Below are 20,700 nucleotides of genomic sequence, written 5' to 3' on the forward strand. Positions count from 1 at the left end.
GGAGGCAGGAAACGGCCGAGCTGTGGGAGAGGGGTCGGGGGGCGGCCCACCGCTGGGCCGCTTCGTCCAGCTGCAGGGGCAAGAGGGACGGCCCTCCTCCCTTCTCCCCCCGGCTGACCCCCACCTCCCGAAGCGTCCGTGGGGGGAACCAAAGGATAGTCCTCCGGAGGCGACCGAGCGGGGAAGAGGGCCCGGACGCTCGGGCCTAGCCGGCCGGGCAGGCCCCGGCCGGAGCGGAGCCCGGACGGGGGCAGTGAGGGACCAGTTTGGGGAAGGGGAGATGTTTCTAATCATATTTACTGGGTTAATCTGTTAGCGGGGCTCTGGGGAGAGTAGCCGGCCAGGAGGAGGTGGGTGGAGGTCCAAAGGAGCGGAAAGGGCGACGGCGGCGGGGGGATTTTAGCAAGAGGAAGGCAGCTGAGATGGCAACTGCCGTGGGTTGGTGGGCTGAGGCCGCTGCTGGCCTCCACCCCGTCAGGAGAAGCAGATGTAGCCCCGTAATGAAGTAAACCTGGACAGAGCAGTTCTCGTACCTCTCCCCGGGGGCCCTGGGAAGACAGGATAGACTGGAAGCTCCTTGAGGGCCAGGGCCGGGTCTTTCCTTTCTACCAATTTCAGTGCTCTGCCCCCAGGAAGAACTCAGTCTATGCTGCCGAGGGGGATAAGACCCGTAAAGGGAGGTTAGTTCAGTAGTTGGCACACCGTAAGCACTCAATAAATAGGATAATGAATGAATAATGATAATAATAATAACGGTGGTATTTATTAAGTGCTCACTACGTATTAAGTGCTGAGGTGGATACAAAGGAATCGGATCAGACACAGTCCCTGTCCCACATGGGGTTCACAGTCTCAATCCCCGTTTTACATATGAGGTAACCGAGGCCCAGAGACGTGACTCGTTCAAGGTCATACAGCAGACAAGTGGCAGATCCAGGATTAGAACCCATGACCTTCTGACTTTCAGGCCCATGGTCAATCCTCTACAACATACTGCTCCTCAGGAGAGGGCTCTTAATTAGGTAATTGGACCCCCTTCCCGCCTCCCCAGGTTCCAATCTTGTGGGGGTAGATTCTAGACTTTAAGCTTGTTGTGGGCAGACACGACTCTCTTCTATCGTACCCTCCCAAGCGCTTAGTTCAGTGCTCTGCACAGAGTAGACGCTCAATAAACCCAATTGATTGGGTAACAAGCCCACTCTGAGTCCCAGTTTCCATCTTAGGAGAAATGGTCAGTCTTTTAAGAAGGAACGGAGGAAAAAGTGAGAGGGTTTGGGGCAAGTCAGAGCTCTCCAAAAACTTAGTACAGTGAGCTACATATAATAAGTGCTTAATTAACATTATTACTACTATTCTCAGGGGCTGGGGCTAGAGGAGGCGGGCTGGGGAGGGGCGAGCAGAAAAAAAAGAAAAATGGTATTTGCTTTTTGGTTATGGTATTTGTTGAGTGCTTACTATGTCCCTGGCTCTGTACTAAGTGCTGGGATAGATACACGAAGCTTATCAGATTGAGCACAGTTTCATAAAGTTCTTATAATGCTCAGAGGAGGCTCAGATTCCCTGGTTCTGCTCTAGTCATTCATTCATTCATTCAATCGTATTTATTGAGCGCTTACTGTTTGCAGAGCACTGTACTAAGCGCTTGGGAACACATAGAGACGGTCCCTACCCAACAGCGGGCTCACAGTCTAGTCCCCAAGCCAACATGGCCTGTCTCTGGCAGGATGCAAAATACTGATCTTGGCTCTGTTGAAGGAGGGACAATGGGGAAGCCTCCTTCGCTCTTATGCTCGAGCTGCCGAACGCTGCTGGCGAAAGTCTAAACACCATGCCAACCTCGTTCACTTCAAGTTTATCCTTTCCTGCCTTAACTCAGCCCTCTCTTCTGCCAGACTAAACTATTTCTCCTCCCTTATTGACACCCATGCCCATCACCCCCGCCAGCTCTTCCGTACATTCAACTCCCTTCTCAGGCCCCCGGTTCCTCCCCCTCCTCCTTCCCTCACCCCCAACGATCTGGCCTCCTACTTCATTAACAAAATTAAATCCATCAGGTCCGACCTCCCCAAAGTCTCTTCCCCCCTTTCTCCAACCCCCCGGCTCTCAACACTCTCTGCTACTCTCCCATCCTTCCCAGCGGTATCCTCAGAGGAGCTCTCCTCCCTCCTCTCAAGTGCTACTCCGGCCACCTGTGCTTCTGACCCCATTCCCTCTCATCTTATGAAATCTCTCGCTCCATCCCTTCTCCCCTCCTTAACTTCCATCTTCAACCACTCACTCTCCACTGGTTCCTTCCCCTCTGCCTTCAAACATGCCCATGTCTCTCCCATCCTAAAAAAACCCTCTCTTGACCCCACCTCACCTTCTAGTTATCATCCCATATCCCTCCTACCATTCCTTTCCAAACTCCTTGAACGAGTCGTCTACACACGCTGCCTAGAATTCCTCAACGACAACTCTCTCCTCGACCCCCTCCAGTCTGGCTTCCGTCCCCTTCATTCCACGGAAACTGCCCTCTCAAAGGTCACCAATGACCTCCTGCTTGCCAAATCCAACGGCTCATATTCTGTCCTAATCCTCCTCGACCTCTCAGCCGCCTTTGACACTGTGGACCATCCCCTTCTCCTCAACACGTTATCTGACCTTGGCTTCACAGACTCCGTCCTCTCCTGGTTCTCCTCTTATCTCTCCGGTCGTTCTTTCTCAGTCTCTTTTGCAGGCTCCTCCTCCCCCTCCCATCCTCTTACTGTGGGGGTTCCCCAAGGTTCAGTGCTTGGTCCCCTTCTGTTCTCAATCTACACTCACTCCCTTGGTGACCTCATTCGCTCCCACAGCTTCAACTATCATCTCTATGCTGATGACACCCAGATCTACATCTCTGCCCCTGCTCTCTCCCCCTCCCTCCCGGCTCGCATCTCCTCCTGCCTTCAGGACATCTCCATCTGGATGTCTGCCCGCCACCTGAAGCTCAACATGTCGAAGACTGAGCTCCTTGTCTTCCCTCCCAAACCTTGTCCTCTCCCTGACTTTCCCATCTCTGTTGACGGCACTACCATCCTTCCCGTCTCACAAGCCCGCAACCTTGGTGTCATCCTCGACTCCGCTCTCTCATTCACCCCTCACATCCAAGCCGTCACCAAAGCCTGCCGGTCTCAGCTCCGCAACATTGCCAAGATCCGCCCTTTCCTCTCCATCCAAACCGCTACCCTGCTCATTCAAGCTCTCATCCTATCCCGTCTGGACTACTGCACCAGCCTTCTCTCTGATCTCCCATCCTCGTGTCTCTCTCCACTTCAATCCATACTTCATGCTGCTGCCCGGATTATCTTTGTCCAGAAATGCTCTGGGCATATTACTCCCCTCCTCAAAAATCTCCAGTGGCTACCAATCAACTGCACATCAGGCAGAAACTCCTCACCCTGGGCTTCAAGGCTGTCCATCACCTCGCCCCCTCCTACCTCACCTCCCTTCTCTCCTTCTCCAGCCCATCCCGCACCCTCCGCTCCTCCACCGCTAATCTCCTCACTGTACCTCGTTCTCGCCTGTCCCGCCATCGACCCCCGGCCCACGTCCTCCCCCGGGCCTGGAATGCCCTCCCTCTGCCCATCCGCCAAGCTAGCTCTCTTCCTCCCTTCAAGGCCCTGCTGAGAGCTCACCTCCTCCAGGAGGCCTTCCCAGACTGAGCCCCTTCCTTCCTCTCCCCCCTCGTCTCCCTCTCCATCCCCCCATCTTACCTCCTTCCCTTCCCCACAGCACCTGTATATATGTATATATGGTTGTACATATTTATTACTCTATTTATTTATTTATTTATTTATTTATTTCACTTGTACATTTCTATCCTATTTATTTTATTTTGTTGGTATGTTTGGTTCTGTTCTCTGTCTTCCCCTTTTAGACTGTGAGCCCACTGTTGGGTAGGGACTGTCTCTATGTGTTGCCAATTTGTACTTCCCAAGCGCTTAGTACAGTGCTCTGCACATAGTAAGCGCTCAATAAATACGATTGATTGATTGATTGATTGGGGAAGAGATTACAACTGCACCAGGAAGGATGGTGGTTAGCTCTCGGAAAGAACCGAGGGTGCGGAGGGAAAGGAGCAGCTCTGGAAGAAGAGAGCAATACCCATCCATTGGGAATTGTTCACACGGTCCTGTCAGGGGACAGAAGGTTGAACTTGAAGACCGCTTGATACCCAACCCAGGGATTAAATAAACCCGTTTAGCTGCCATCTTTTGGGCAAATCTCCCCTCCTCTCAACCTCCTTTCAATTCCCAGGGGGAGGGCAGTCCATTAGAGATTGGGAGTACGCAGTCAAATCTTTTAATGTCAGAAATCTGGGAGGTGTAAGAGGGAAGGGGAATCTACCAGAGAGGCGGAGGAAGGGAGGATAGAGGGGGAAGGAGGGAAGAAAGAGGGGGAAGGGGAGAAGATTAGAAAATGTGAGTTATCTGAGAAGGAGGGGAAAAGACAGTGAGGATAAGGGAAGAGAAGACAGAGATGGAGCGGGGAGGAAGAGGAAAGAGGTTAGGGGAAAGGGAATGTTTTTTTCCAGTCTTTGTTGCTTTTTCCATTCCAGAGTTGGGCGGGCCCAGCCCTGCTGCAGGTCCTTCTTCATGCAGGTCCCCCCAAGCTGGCCAGGACCAGCTAGGTGCCACGGGGCCTTCGCCTCTTGCCTCGGTCAGGGCCCCAGACCCGAAGTCCGGCTCTCCGGCCCTCCTCAGATCCCGAACTTTTCCTGCTCAGGGGTCTTGAGGGGGATTGCCTGCAGCTGCTCCTGTTGCTGTCGCAACCGCCATCTGTTCTTCCTACTCCTGCAGCAGAGGGAGGGATGGTGAGCGACCCTGGGCCGGGCCTGCAGACCCCTGGTGCTGATCTTTAAAGCCCTCCATCACCTTGCCCCCTCCTACCTCAATTCGCTACTCTCGTACACACCCCAGCCCCGCACGCTTGACTCCTCTAATGCCAGCCTCCTCACCGTGCCTCAATCTCCTCTAGCTCACTGCCGACCTCTCACCCGTGTCCTACCTCTGTCCCGGAATGCCCTCTCTCCTCAAATCCGACAGACAACGACTCTCTCCCCCTTCCAAGACTTATTAATAATAATAATGATAATAATGATGGCATGTATTAAGCGCTTACTATGTGCAAAGCACTGTTCTAAGCGCTGGGGAGGTTACAAGGCGATCAGGTTGTCCCACGGCGGGCTAACAGTCTTAATCCCCATTTTACAGATGAGGTAACTAAGGCACAGAGAAGTGAAGTGACTTGCCCAAAGTCACACAGCTGACAATTGGTGGAGCTGGGATTTGAACCCCTGACTTCTGACTCCAAAGCCCGTGCTCTTTCCACTGAGCCACGCTGGGCACAACTCCTCCAAGAGGCCTTCCTGACTAAGGCCTCCTCTCCTCACCTGGAATGCCCTCCCTCTGCCCATCCTCCAAGCTAGCTCTCTTCCTTCAAGGCCCTACTGAGAGCTCACCTCCTCCAGGAGGTCTTCCCAGACTGAGCCCCTTCCTTCCTCTCCCCCTCGTCCCCCTCTCCATCCCCCATCTTAGCTCCTTCCCTTCCCCACAGCACCTGTATATATGTTTGTATATATTTATTACTCTATTTATTTATTTATTTTACTTGTACATATCTATTCTATTTATTTTATTTTGTTAATATGTTTGGTTTTGTTCTCTGTCTCCCCCTTTTAGACTGTGAGCCCACTGTTGGGTACGGACTGTCTCTATATGTTGCCAGCTTGTACTTCCCAAGCGCTTAGTACAGTGCTCTGCACACAGTAAGCACTCAATAAATACGATTGATTGATTGATTGATTCTCCCACTCCCTTCTGTGTCACCCTGTCTTACTTTCTTCCTTCATCGCCTCCTCTCAACCTCACAGAACTTACGACATATAATAATGGCATTTGTTAAGCACTTACTATCTTACTATCTACATCTCTGCCCCTGCTCTCTCCCCCTCTCTCCAGGCTCGCATCTCCTCCTGCCTTCAGGACATCTCCATCTGGATGTCTGCCCGCCACCTAAAACTCAACATGTCCAAGACTGAACTCCTTGTCTTCCCTCCCAAACCCTGCCCTCTCCCTGACTTTCCCATCTCTGTTGACGGCACTACCATCCTTCCCGTCTCACAAGCCCGCAACCTTGGTGTCATCCTCGACTCCGCTCTCTCGTTCACCCCTCACCGTCACCAAAACCTGCCGGTCTCAGCTCCGCAACATTGCCAAGATCCGCCCTTTCCTTTCCATCCATACCGCTACCCTGCTCATTCAAGCTCTCATCCTATCCTGTCTGGACTATTGCATCGGCCTTCTCTCTGATCTCCCATCCTCGTGTCTCTCCCCACTTCAACCCATACTTCATGCTGCTGCCCGGATTATCTTTGTCCAGAAACGCTCTGGGCATATCACTCCCCTCCTCAAAAATCTCCAGTGGCTACCAATCAGTCTGCGCATCAGGCAGAAACTCCTCACCCTGGGCTTCAAGGCTGTCCATCACCTCGCCCCCTCCTACCTCACCTCCCTTCTCTCCTTCTCCAGCCCAGTCCGCACCCTCCGCTCCTCCACCGCTGATCTCCTCACCGTACCTCGCTCTCGCCTGTCCCGCCATCAACCCCCGGCCCACGTCCTCCCCCAGGCCTGGAATGGCCTCCCTCTGCCCCTCCGCCAAGCTAGCTCTCTTCCTCCCTTCAAGGCCCTACTGAGAGCTCAGCTCCTCCAGGAGGCCTTCCCACACTGAGTCCCTTCCTTCCTCTCCCCCTCGTCCCCCTCTCCATCCCCCCATCTTACCTCCTTCCCTTCCCCACAGCACCTGTATATATGTATATATGTTTGTACATATTTATTACTCTATTTATTTATTTATTTATTTTACTTGTACATATCTATTCTATTTATTTCATTTTGTTAGTATGTTTGGTTTTGTTCTCCGTCTCCCCCTCTTAGACTGTGAGCCCACTGTTGGCTAGGCACTGTCTCTATATGTTGCCAACTTGTACTTCCCAAGAGCTTAGTACAGAGCTCTGCACACAGTAAGCACTCAATAAATACGATTGATGATGATGATACTATGTGCAAAGCACTGTTCTAAGCGTTGGGGGGGGATGCAAGGTCATCAGGTTGTCCCACGTGGGGCTCACAGTCTTAATCCCCATTTTGCAGATGAGGTAACTGAGGCCCAGAGAAGTGAAGTGACTTGCCCAAAGCCACACAGCTGACAAGTGGCAAAGCTGGGATTAGAACCCGTGACCTCCGGCTCCCAAGCCCGTGCTCTTTCCCCTGAGCCACGCGAATTTATTTCTATTAATGTCTGTCTGTCCCTCTAGACTGTAAGCTCGTTGTGGGCAGGGAATGCATCTGTTGTCCTACTGTACTCTCCCGAGTGCTTGGTACAGTGCTCTGCATAGAGTAAGCGCTCAATAAATGCGATTGAATGAATGCATGAACGATCGAGGTGAGGCAGAGTGGGCTCAGGGTTGCCGGGGGGCTTGGGGCAGGGCAGAGCAGGGCAGGGCTCACCCATTCTCCATCTCCTCCAAGGTGTCGGGCAGCGGCACGTTGAGCGTCTCCGGCAGGAAGAAGGCGGCCACGCCGGCTACGAGGGGGACGGTCCCATAGATGAGCGAGGGCATGGAGGGGTAGAGCTCTCCGGCCATGCTCACCAGCGGAGACACGATGCTGCCCACTCGGGCCGTGGTGCTGCCCGTGCCCAGGCCCGTCTGCCTGGAGCACCCAGGGAGAATACATATTTACTATTCGATTTATATTGTTAATGATGTGTATATTCATTCATTCATTCATTCATTCAATCGTATTCATTGAGCGCTTACGGTGTGCAGAGCACTGGACTAAGCACTTGGGAAGTACAAGTTGGCAACGTCTAGAGACGGTCCCTACCCAACAGTGGGCTCACAGTCTAGAAGGGGGAGACAGAGAACAAAACATATTAACAAAATAAAATAAGTCGAATAAACATGTACAAGTAAAATAAATAAATAAGTAGAGTAATAAATCCGTACAAACATATAGACATATATACAGGTACTGTGGGGAAGGGAAGGAGGTAGGGCGGGGGGAAGGAGAGGGGGAGGAGGGGGAGAGGAAGGAGGGGGCTCAGTCTGGGAAGGCCTCCTGGAGGAGGTGAGGCCTGGACTGTGAGCCCACTGTTGGGTAGGGGCTGTCTTTATATGTTGCCAACTTGTACTTCCCAAGCGCTTAGTACAGTGCTCTGCACTCCGTAAGCACTCAATAAATACAATTGATTGATTAATTGATTGATCGGAGGAGGTATATATTTACCTCCTTCCCCTCCCCACACCACCTGTATATATGTATATATGTTGGTACGTATTTATTTATTTATTTTATTTGTACACATTTATTCTATTTATTTTATTTTGTTAATATGTTTTGTCTGGTTGTCTGTCTCCCCCTTCTAGACTGTGAGCCCACTGTTGGGTAGGGACCGTCTCTAGATGTTGCCAACTTATACTTCCCATGCACTTAGTCCAGTGCTCTGCACACAGTAAGCGCTCAATAAATACGATTGAATGAATGAATGTATATAGCTCTAATTCTATTTGTTCTGACGACTTTGACACCTGTCTACATGTTTGGTTTTGTTGTCTGCCTCCCCCTTCTAGACTGTGAGCCCGTTGTTGGGTAGCGACCGTCTCTATCTGTTGCCGACTTGTACTTCCCAAGCGCTTAGTCCAGTGCTCTGCACACAGTGGGTGCTCAATAAATATGATTGAATGAATGAATGTGATTAGGGAATGTAATAATAATAATAATAATGGCATTTGTTAAGTGCTTACTATGTGCAGAGCACTGTTCTAAGCACTGGGGGGGATACAAGATGATCAAGTTGTCCCATTTGGGCCTCACAGTCTTATAATGTGTCTGTTATATTGTTGTGCTATACTCTCCCAAGTGCTTAGAACAGTGCTCTGCACACAGTAAGCGCTCAATAAATATGATGGAATGAATAATAATAATAATAATGATAGCATTTAAGTGCTTACTATGTGCAAAGCACTGTTCTAAACTCTAGGGTGGGATACAAGGTGATCAGGTTGTCCCACGTGGGGCTCACAGGTTTAATCCCCATTGTACAGATGAGGTAACTGAGGCCCAGAGAGGTGACTTGCCCAAAGTCACACAGCTGACAATTGGCGGAGTCGGGATTTGAACCCATGACCTCTGACTCCAAAGTCCGGGCTCTTTCCACTGAGCCATGCTGCTTCTCTATGAATGTCAATTTGTACTTCCCAAGCACTTAGTACTGTGCTCTGCACACAGTAAACGCTCAATAAATACGACTGAATGAATGAATGAATGTGACTTCACTTCTCTGTGCCTCAGTGGCCTCATCCGAAAAACAGGGATTAAGACAGCCCCAAGTGTGACAACCTGATCACCTTGTATTCTCCCCAGGGTTTAGAACAGTGCTTTGCACATAGTAAGCGCTTAACAAATACCATCACCATTATTATTACAGGTTTGGTGACCCTGAAAAATGGAGATGCGCTTTGTGTTTTTTTTTTTGTCTGTCTCCCCCTTCAAGCCCACTGTTGGGTAGGGACCGTCTCTACTTGTTGCCAACTTGTACTTCCCAAGCGGTTAGTACAGTGCTGTGCACATAGTAAGCGCTCAATAAATACGATGGATTGATTGTGACCCCGTTGTTGGGTAGGGACCGTCTCTAGATGTTGCCAGCTTGTCCTTCCCAAGCGCTTAGTCCGGTGCTCTGCACACAGTGAGCGCTCAATAAATACGATTGAATGATTGAATGAATGAGAAGACCACAGTGCCAGGCTGGAGGCTTCCCCGGGCCGCTAGGGGGCGCCCAGCAGGCCGGGTTCTCGGCCCCGCCCACCTTTACTAGGTGGCCACGCCCCTCGCTCCAACCAATCACCGCCCACTATGTTGTTTCCCCGCCCAATCACGTTCGACGCCCCGCCCACCCCCGTTCTTCGTCCCGCCCCCCTTGGCGTGGGCGCGCGCCCCCTACCGGATGACGGTGGGATAGAGCTCTCCGGTGTAGAGGAAGACGCAGTTGAAGGAGGCGGCCAAACAGCCCTTCCCCAGCACGGCCAGTACAGTCCTCAGGGTCATCAGGGCTGAGCTCCGTGGCGAGGAGGAGGAGGAGGAGGAGGAGGAGTAGCAGGTCAAGGCCCGTCTCCTACATGAGGCCTTCCCACACTAAGCCCGCTTTTCCTCATCACCCACTCCCTTCTGCGTAGCCCTGACTTGCTCCCTTTCCTCTCCCCCTGCACTCAACCCCAAGGCACTTATGCAAATATCTGTCATTTTATTTATTTGTTTTGATAATAATAATAATGACAGCATTTATTAAGCGCTTACTATGTGCCAAGCACTGTTCTAAGAGCTGGGGAGTTTACAAGGTGATGAGGTTCTAGTGGGCTTCTAGACTGTGAGCCCACTGTTGGGTAGGGACTGTCTCTATATGTTGCCAACTTGTACTTCCCAAGCGCTTAGTACAGTGCTTTGCACACAGTAAGCACTCAATAAATACGATTGATTGATTGATTGATTGGGGTTGTCCCACAGTCTTAATCCCCATTTTACAGATGAGGTAACTGAGGCACAGAGAAGTGAAGTGACTTGCCCAAAGTCACACAGCTGACAATAGGCAGAGCTGGGATTCGAACCCATGACCTCTGACTCCAAAGCCCGGGCTCTTTCCACTGAGCCACACTGTTGATGTCTGTCATTCGTTCGTTCAGTCGTATTGAGCGCTTACTGTGTGCAGAGCACTGTAGGAAGCGTTTGGAAAGTACAATTCTGTCCACCCTCCCACCCACCCCCCAGTCTGTGAGCTCGTTGTGGGCAGGGAATGTCACTGTTTATGATGATGGCATTTATTAAGTGCTTACTATGTGCCAAGCACTATTCTAAGCACTGGGGAGGTTACAAGGTGATGAGGTTGTCCCATGGGGGGCTCACAGTCCTAATCCCCATTTTACAGATGAGGTAACTGAGGCCCAGAGAAGTTAAGTGACTTGCCCAAGGTCACGCAGCTGACAAGTGGCAGAGCTGGTATTTGAACCCATGACCTCTGATTCCAAAGCCCATGCTCTTTCCACTGAGCCACGCTGTTTCTTGTTGAATTGTACTTTTCCAAGGAGTTAGTACAGTGCTCTGCACACAGTAAGCGCTTAGTAAATACAACTGATTGAATGGATGACCTTGCAGAGGCTGTGACTGTCGGGGGTGGAGGGAGGGGAGCCAGGCCCAGGTGCACTAGCAGTTTAGCTCCTGTTGAGTGTTTACTATTCGTTCATTCAATCATATTTATAAGCACTTACTGTGCGCAAAACACACCGAGCACCTGGGAGAGTTTACTGTGCGCCAGGTACTGTACTAAGCTCTGGAGTGGATACAATTGAACACCCTCTAAAGGTGCCCCTTCAGGCAAGGAGCTGGGGCTGGCCCCTCCATCGTCCGGCCCTACGGCTGGACGAGGGGATGGACGGCTCCAGGGGCCGCTCACCTTTGGGCACGAACACGTTGGCCAGAATGGAGACCCCAGCCAGCAGCAGCGAAACCATCTGGGCGATGCGGCGGCCCACGTAGTTGGTGATCAGGAAGCCCACCAGCTTGGCCGGCAGATCCACGGCTCCGAAGATGATCTGGACCAGGTAGATGCTGACCCCAAAGTTCTGCAAGTCCATGACCAGGCCGTAGTAGGCAAAGCTGGTGGCAAACCTGCACGGGGGGCAAGCAGAGGGTGGCGGGGGCGACCGGGGGCTCGGCCCCAGGAGAGGCGGGCGGGACGGCGGGACTCTGGCCCCGTCCCAGCCATCCACCAGATGTGTGAACCTGAGCAAGCCGGGGCTCTCCAGCCTTCAGATCCTTCCGGGATTAAGTCTTTTAGACTGTGAGCCCACTGTTGGGTAGGGACTGTCTCTATATGTTGCCAACTTGTACTTCCCAAGTGCTTAGTACAGTGCTCTGCACACAGTAAGTACTCAATAACTACGATTGATTGATTGATTGATTAGGTCGGGGAGAGATTGGAGTTCATGGGATTGTCCCGTGCTGACCCAGGGGCTCCTTAGTGGGGTGAAGGGGGGCTTAGAGAAGGAAATACGGGCAGAAAAGGACCCCAAAAACCTGCTTTAGGCTCCTCCCGTGTTCTCCTCAGAGTCAAGGAAAAGGACTACAAGAGTTTGTCCTAGCTGCCTTTCTGGAGCAGGTTTGTCAGCCTATCTGTCCAAGAATCTGTCTGATTTCCTGCATGGTCTCATCTCTCAAGCATCCATCTGGCCATCCCTTCCCTTCCCAACCAGCTTGCCGGCCCCCAGGCCACCTGTCTCACCTCTTCTAATCAATCAATCAATCAATCATATTTATTGAGCGCTTACTATGTGCAGAACACTGTACTAAGCGCTTGGGAAGTACAAGTTGGCAACATATAGAAACAGTCCCTACCCAACAGTGGGTTCACAGTCTAAAAGGGGGAGACAGAGAACAAAACCAAACATACTAACAAAATAAAATAAATAGAATAGATATGTATAAGTAAAATAAATAAATAAATAGAGTAATAAATATGTACAAACATATATTCATATATACAGGTGCTGTGGGGAAGGGAAGGAGGTAAGATGGGGGGATGGAGAGGGGGAGAGGAAAGAAGGGGCTCAGTGTGGGAAGGCCTCCTGGAGGAGCTGAGCTCTCAGTAGGGCCTTGAAGGGAGGAAGAGAGCTAGCTTGGCAGATGGGCAGAGGGAGGGCATTCCAGGCCCGGGGGATGACGTGGGCTGGGGGTCGATGGTGGGACAGGCAAGAACGAGGCATGGTGAGGAGATTAGCGGCAGAGGAGCGGAGGGTGTGCTGTGCTTCTAGACTGTGCACTCCTTGTGGGCAGGGAATGCGTCTGCTTGTTGTTGTATTGTGCCCTCCCAAGCACTTAGTACTGTGCTTTGAACACAGTAGGCACTCAATAAATACAACTGAATGAATGAGGGACTTCAGGCGGACTCCAGGGGCAGAGCCCGCTGGGAACTATTGCTGCTCTCTAGCTTGTAAGTTTTTTGTGGGCAGGGAATGTGTCTGTTATATTGGACTCTCCTAAGTGCTTAGTACGGTGCTCTGCACACAGTAAATGCTCAATCAATACCATTGACTGACTGTCTGGAAATGATAATAATGATAATGATGCTTAATAATAATAATAATGGTGGTATTTGTTAGGCGCTTATGTGCAAAGCACTGTTTGATAATAATAATGGTGGTATTTGTTAAACGCTTATTATGTGCAAAGCACTGTTCTAAGCACTGGGGGGGATACAAGGCGATCAGGTTGTCCCACTTGGGGCTCACAAGCTCACAATCTACGCACAAAGTAAGTGCTTAACAAATGCCATTATTATTGTTATTATTATTGCAAGTACAAGATACTTGTAAAGCACTTACTAGGTGCCGAGCACTGTTCTAAGCACTGGGGTAGACACAAGATAATCGGGTTGGACACAGTCCCGGTTCCACATGGGGCTCACACTCTTAATCCCCATTTTACAGGAGAGGTAATTGAGGCCCAGAGAAGTGAAGTGAGTTGCCCAAGGTCACACAGCAGACATGTGGCGGAGCCGGGATTAGAACCCAGGTCCTTTTGAGTCCCAGGCCCAGGCTCTATCCTCCCCTGGCAACCCAATCCATGCCACTGCCCCCCTCCCCCTCTTGTCCTGCTCCCCCAGCTCAGTACTTACCATACCAGGGAGAGGCAGAAAAAGATCTTTCGGAGGTGGGGGACCCGCACCAGATCCAAAGCGCTGTGTTTGGCCTTGTTAATGGCCAGTTCCTTCTGCAAGCTGGTTTGCAACACCTTGAGATGGATGGTGGATTGGCGGCAGTGGGGGGGAAATGGAGGGGATTCCGTTCCACTGAGGGTGCGTAACCCTCCACCTCCCCTCTCCCTTCCCACACCAAACCAGGGTGGGAGCACCTCAGCTGGGCTCACTCTGGCTACGGCACAGTGCTTCACCCCATCCTCCCCTCTTATGCCAGAGCCAGTAAAACCGAAGTTTGGAAGGGAACAGGGCCCGGTCCAAGGGTCAATGGCTGAGCCAGGAGTAAGACCCAGGAGCCTGACCTCCCTCCCGGGTCTCACCCTCCTGGCTCCGTCTGGGGCCAGGCTTTGCCCCAGGAAGGCAATAAGTAGTCATAGTTGGCTGGGTTGGGGGAATGCCCATGGAGGGGCAAAGATCGCAGCCCGGCGAGGTTCACCTCAATGCTCAGCTTTTCCCCTTCTTCCCTCTTCCCGTTAATCCGGGCCACCTTCCGCAAGGTCTTCAGAGTCAGGTCCAACCTCCCCACCGAGGCGTGCCAGCGGGCCGATTCGATGAAGAACCTTCAGGGTGGGAGAGGGGACCCCCCTCAGGGAAATGGAGTCCTTTCCCCCACCGAGTCGCCCCTCCAGCGGGCCCCAGGCCGTGACCTTCTCAAGCTCTGCCATCTAACTGGACAGATTAATGGGTGACAGTAACTCCTGATTTACACGTGCATGCACACGTGTCTGTGTGTATGTGAATACGAGAGAGAGACGTCTTACTGCTCTGCTAAAGACCACCCTGGGCCATCTCTAGACTGTAAGCTCCTTGTGGATGGAGAACGTGTCTACCAACTCTGTTGTACTCTCCCAAGCATTCCATTCAGTGCTCTGCACACAGTAAGTGCTCAATAAATACCGCTGGCTGATTGGGTCATCATCATCATCAATCGTATTTATTGAGCGCTTACTATGTGCAGAGCACATAGAGGGTCCTACTCCGGCATCCTTCCTTTGCCCGCTCCACCTGTGGAGCCTGTCCTTCTACCTCCCACAGAGGTCCCCTCCTTCCCCCGCCCCCAAGAATAAGCATGGAAAACACATTTTAGGGATGTGAAGGGAACGGGGGTCTCATGGCCGTAGATTTCCGCTCTTGGCAGGAAGTGGACTGGAGCCGGTGAATTTGGAGGGATCGGATGAAGGGGCCAAGATGGCAGGGAGAGCCGGCCCTTTGTAGCTCAGATCCCCGGCCCCTGGAGAGAGCAGGAGTGGGGAGAGGAAGGAGCAAGGAGGAGTGGGAAGTGGGGCTGTGAGCAAGGCAGAGGAGGGAGGACCAGCCTGGCTTTAGAAAGCTGGCCCTTCTGGAACCCGGTCCAAGTGGACCTCTGAGCTCCACAGGGCTGGAATCTCCTTTCCCAGTGTCTCCCCACAGACAAGAGGGCTGGTGGGTCGGGGCCCAGGGGGTCACCTACCAGGAGTAGAGGAAGAAGACAAAGTAAGGCAGAGAGACCAGCAGCTGCAGCCAGCGCCAGGGCCGGACGGCGTAGGCCAGGCCCGCCAGGAGGAACTGGCCCAGACTGTAGGTGTAACCGATCAGGGTCCCCGTGACCGCCCTCCATTGTACGGGCATCCACTCCAGATCTGGGGAGGGAAACTCTCTTTAGCTCTCTTCCTCCCTTCAAGGCCCTGCTGAGAGCTCACCTCCTCCAGGAGGCCTTCCCAGACTGAGCCCCTTCCTTCCTCTCCCCCTCGTCCCCTTCTCCATCCCCCACTTCTTACCGCCTTCCCTTCCCCACAGCACCTGTATATATGTATACATGTTTGTACATATTTATTACTCTATTTATTTATTTATTTTACTTGTACATATCTATTCTATTTATTTTATTTTGTTAGTATGTTTGGTTTTGTTCTCTGTCTCCCCCTTTTAGACTGCGAGCCCACTGTTGGGTAGGGATTGTCTCTATATGTTGCCAATTTGTACTTCCCAAGCGCTTAGTACAGTGCTCTGCACATAGTAAGCGCTCAATAAATACGATTGATGATGATGATGATGATGATGATGATGATGATGAAACCGAGGCGGCCTCTTGGGTCTCAGGTGGGTCCCGTGGTGGGCTGGGCCCCACTGTTATTCTTCAGCTGTCCCTTGAGTGCAGGGCTCCTTCACAGAGGTTTGCCTCCTCCGGCTGACCCAGCCCAGCCGCCCCCCACCCTCTCCTTCCCTCCCACTGCCTCGCCTCCCTGCTGCTCAGAACCCTTCCCTTCTTCAGGTCTCGCTTCTGACAGCCCTTCCCTTGATGTATCAAGCGCGGGGCCTGGGTTCTAATCCCGGCTCCGCCACCTGTCTGCGGTGTGACCGTGGGCAAATCACTTCACTTCTCTGGGCTTCAGTTACCTCTGGAAAATGGGGATTGAGACTGTGAGCCTCGTGTGGGACAGGGACTGTGTCCAAACCAATTTACTTGTGTCCACCCCAGTGCTCAGTACAGTGCCTGGCACACAGTAAGCGCTTGATGAATACCACAATTATTATTATTATCTCCCTCTTCCCTTGGCAATTCCTCCTCCATGCCCACTCCTTACTTGAGGCCTTCCTTTCCCCTCCGGCGGCAATCAGTCAGTCCCATTCTCCTCCCAGGGTAGCGGGAGCCATTGGGTGGGGTGGAGCTGGTTGGCAATAGACTAGAGACAGGAAAAATAGCTTCCCATGCCAAGGCAGATTGGCACCCTTTAGACGGTAAGCTCTTTGAGCACAGGAAGCATGCCTACTGACTCTGTTTTATGGTACTCTCCCAAGTGCTTAGTCTAATACTCTCTGCACACAATTAGTGCTCAATCAGTGTCACTGATTGATTGACAGTGAATGGTCCGGGATCATTCCCAGGGTCCAGTAGGATAGCCCAGCCCACCTTAAGGACTCTCCCTTAAGGATGGAGGCTGTTGCTTCAGGGCAAGTCACTTAACTTCTCTGTGCCTCAGTTCCCTCATCTGTAAAATGAGGATTAAGACTGTGAGCCCCATGTGGGACAACCTGATCACCTTGTATCTCCCCCAGTGCTTAAAACAGTGCTTTGCACATAGTAAGTGCTTAATAAATGCCATCATTATAATTATTGATCATCAGGTCAACAGTGCAAGCATGGAGGAGTCACAGGACCAGAACACCCATGGCTAGGAGGGATCAAAGCGGGCACCTCGACCTCCCCAGCCCAACCAGGCCTGGCGCAGGGCTCCAGAATGGGGAGCTGGCACTGGGGAAAGCTCCTGTCTTCCCCTCTAGACTGCAAGGTCGTTGTGGGCAGGGAATGTATCTGTCATATTGTACTCTCCCAAGCGCTTAGTACAGTGTTCTGCACACAGTCAGCGCTCAGTAAATACAATTGATTGACTGACTGGGCTGGCTGCCTCTTCTCCCTTTGGCTCCCAGGGGGGCCGGGGAAATGACACCAGGCATAAAGGGATGAACTGAGCTGGATTGGGAGCCCCCAAGTGCCCTCGAGGAATCTGGGTGAACTAGAGATAGACTCTCCTATGCCCTCTCCTAACTAAATGTCCTCCCCAAATAATAATAATAGCGGTATCTGTTAAGCGCTTTGCTATGTGCCAAGCACTGAATTAAGCACCAGGCTAGGGACAAGTTAATCAGGTCGGACACAGTCCTTGTCCCATACGGGGCCCACAGTCTAAGTCGGAGGGAGAACAGGTATTGAACTCCCCTTTTATAAGTAAGGAAACTGAGGCCCAGAGAAGTGAAGTGATTTTCCCAAGGTCCCACAGCAGACAGGTGGCGAAGCCGAGATCAGAACTCCTGTCCTCTGACTCCCAGGCCATCTGTAAAATCATCAATCGTATTTATTGAGCGCTTACTATGTGCAGAGCACTGTACTAAGCGCTTGGGAAGTACAAATTGGCAACATATAGAGACAGTCCCTACCCAACAGTGGGCTCACAGTCTAAAAGGGGGATTAAGGGGATTAAGTAAAATGGGGATTAAGACTGAGAGCCCCATGGGGGACAGGGACTTTGTCCAAATTGATGATCTCGAATCTACCCCAGTGCTTAGTACAGTGCCCGGCACATAGCGAGAGCGTAACAAGTTCCAAAATACGAAAACAAACCAAAAAAAAACCCCTGGGGTCCCACTTACTGAGCGTCATGGCGTTGAGCGCGACGCCTGCCAGGGCCATGCCCGTGAGGAAGCGAAAGATGCAGTAAGTAGTTAAGTTGGGGGAGAAAGCAGAGCAGGTCCCCGAAACTGCAGTCTGCAGGTAACACCAAATCAGCACCTTTTTCCGGCCCAGCCTGGGGAGAAAAGGGACAGGGGAGGGGGCTTGGGTCTCTGGATTCCTCCAATCGGGCAGCAATTCACAGTCAATCGGTAGTACAGTGCTTGGGGCCTAGTAAGCACGTAACCGACATCCTATTATTATTAGTGGTAATATAGACTGTAGACTGGAAGCTCCTTGTGGGAGGGGAACGTGACTCCCGACTCTGTTATAATGTACTCTCCCAACATTGGTCTGAACGCAGTAAGTGGTTGGTAAATACTACTGATCGATTGATAATGATCTTTATCGAGTGCCCCCTGAGAGCTTGGAAGAGTACAAAAGCAGCCAGAGGCAGGATTCCTGCCCTCACGGGGCTTATAGTCTAGCTCCCTCAGACTTTACATCTCTTCAATTCTACTTTCATTGCCCAGGAGCTCAACGTGCTGCCCAGGTGGGAACCTCCCCGACTGCCTCCTCTCTGACACCCGCACTCCCCGCTCTGGATGCCCCCCAAACACACACACAAAAACACACACCCACTCTCTGTCTCTCTGTGTCTCTCTCTCCCTCCCCGCACAGTCCCCCTCGGCTCCACAGTTGCTCAGAGAAGTGTGGCCCCGTTGCCATCGGTCGTAAAAGATACTGACCTGTCTGCCAGGTTCCCAAGCACCACAGCGCCAACCAACACCCCGGCCATGTACAAGGACTGACCCAGCTGGCGCAAGGCCCTGTGACCGCACACAAGATCCCACTGCGGGGAGAAGTGGAGAGGAGCGGGGAGAGAGGAGGGCAGAGGGGCGGCCGGCGGGCAGGAGGGAGAAGAAGAAGAGGCTGAGGGTGGGGGGCCCAGGCAACCCGGAGCTAGGAGACGGATTCCCCTTGCCAGGAATCGGGAGGCAGGGAAAAGGCCTCAGGGGAATGCTGAGCTGTAGGGGAGGATGCTCGGGGACGGGAAGGGCCGCCTTCCCTAGAAGGGAAGTGGGAAGAGGAGAACGGTCACCTTTCCTCACTCCCAGCTCGGGCTGGGGTCCCAGACTCTGGCCGCAGCCAGCATCACTGAGAGTGAGGCCCCCGGGGGCCACGTTACCCAAGCCGGGACCCCGGGGGGTCCCACGTGGCCCGCCCCGCCACCCCAGTCGCCTACCTCGGTCACGATGGTGGAGGGGAACGTGCTGCGGTCATAGGCCCAGCCGTCGGCGCAGGGCTCGGTGGCCAGGCCGGCGTCCCCGCTGACGTTGGCCAGCAGCCCCCACTGCGGCCCGCGGAACCGACGGCACGACTCCGGCCTCCCCTGGTCATCCCAGGGCACCCAGGCCCGCAGCTGGGCTTCGGCGTCCGGCCCGTCCGGCCCGCTCAGGTTGGCGCCGGGGGGGACCCGGCAGCGGTGGGGCGGGACGGCGGCCGTGAAGTTCTGCAGGGTGTTGTGGGAGGCCATCAGGAGTACCGGCAGGATGACCAGAGAGGCCTGGATCCACTGGAAGCGGCCCGTCCCTCCCACCCGCTCTAGGAGTTTGGCGAAGGCCATGGTGCCGGAGGCGGAGGTGCGACGTCGGAGGTGGGCGGCGGGCCGGGGACCACGTGGACCGAGGGACCTTCCGCTCTCTCCGGCCCTCCGAGTGGCGAGTGCCCACTCGGAACTTGCCTCCTGGAGGCAGGGAGGGAACGGGCACTGACGGGGATCCTCTTTGGACGCCGCAACGGCCCGGACCCTCACTCCGGAGGGAGCCGGCTCCTTCTCCACAGGGTGGGGACAAGCACCCCAGCAGGGGCAGGCCGGCCCTCTGACCCCTCAGGAGTGCCTGGGCCTGGAGTCTCCCTCACCCACCTCCCCTGACGCTGGGCCTCGGTCGCTGGGACTCGGGACGGATCTGCAGCCTCCCGGTCTCTAACAGGTTTTATAAGGTCGCATCCACTGGAATGAGTTAAAGTTTTACTCTGCGTCGGTGGGATTAACCCACTGGGGAAAGCGTGGGGAGTGGCGTTTTCTCCCACCGGGCGCTGCTCGCTAGCTGGACCTATGCCCGGGGGCTCTGTCCAGAGCAACCTTTCTCGGGTCCCGTGGGGTCCCCTTGGCTCGCCACCCCCCGGGACAGGATTTGGAAGGGAGCCATTTGGCGATGTTGGGAGCCAAAACAGGGGATTTGTGAATTGGCCGGAAAGTAGGGATGTAGGAAGGCAGCCGGGTTTCAGATGGGCCCTCCAGGGCACCTCTCGGGCATCCTCCGGACACCCCTGCTCACCAGGCAGGTGTTTTGGATAGAGTGGATCCCTCGGGATGGGGTGATTGTTCCCATTCTTCCCTTCCCTGGCCCCCAGTCTCCATCTCTCTGCGTCCCCCTCCCCTCTTCATCTTCACTTCACTTGTCCACTTGTTTTGTTTTGTTGTCTGTCTCCCCCTTCTAGACTGTGAGCCCGTTGTTGGGTAGGGACTATCTCGATCTGTTGCCGAATTGTACTTTCCAAGCGCTTAGTACAGTGCTCTGCACACAGTAAGCGCTCAATAAATATGACTGAATGAAAGAATCCAATCCACCTCCAAATCCCCCCAGCCCAAGACTGCTCACCTCAGTCTGGCACTCAGCTGTTTACTTTCTTTAGGGCCTAAAAGTGATCGCTAGGGACTG

The 20,700-nt window shown here is 53.1% G+C and overlaps 1 protein-coding gene across 1 annotated transcript; it reads right to left on the reverse strand.

Moving 5' to 3' along the window:
- Nucleotides 1-4,307: 4,307 nt before the first annotated feature.
- On the reverse strand, nt 4,308-19,946 carry LOC119943891 (solute carrier family 22 member 6-like). The gene is made up of 10 exons (XM_038765079.1): nt 19,221-19,946; nt 18,724-18,827; nt 17,956-18,110; nt 15,278-15,446; nt 14,264-14,387; nt 13,747-13,862; nt 11,527-11,741; nt 10,024-10,132; nt 7,530-7,733; nt 4,308-4,814 (listed from the first exon to the last, which is right to left on the reverse strand). Exons 1-10 carry the CDS (start codon nt 19,599-19,601, stop codon nt 4,721-4,723), a joined length of 1,671 nt encoding a protein of 556 aa, XP_038621007.1. The 5' UTR covers nt 19,602-19,946; the 3' UTR covers nt 4,308-4,720.
- Nucleotides 19,947-20,700: the final 754 nt, after the last annotated feature.

This window comes from Tachyglossus aculeatus, chromosome 22 (assembly GCF_015852505.1).
Source record: "Tachyglossus aculeatus isolate mTacAcu1 chromosome 22, mTacAcu1.pri, whole genome shotgun sequence".
In the NCBI taxonomy this organism is placed as follows: domain Eukaryota; kingdom Metazoa; phylum Chordata; class Mammalia; order Monotremata; family Tachyglossidae; genus Tachyglossus; species Tachyglossus aculeatus.

Coding starts and splice junctions, on each gene's coding strand:
- LOC119943891 (XM_038765079.1), bottom strand. CDS start 19,601: ATGGCCTTCGCCAAACTCCTAGAGCGGGTGGGAGGGACGGGCCGCTTC. Junction 10,133..11,526: donor CAACGTGTTCGTGCCCAAAG/GTGAGCGGCCCC, acceptor CACGGAGCTCAG/CCCTGATGACCCTGAGGACT. Junction 4,815..7,529: donor TTGGAGGAGATGGAGAATGG/GTGAGCCCTGCC, acceptor CCTCTGCTGCAG/GAGTAGGAAGAACAGATGGC.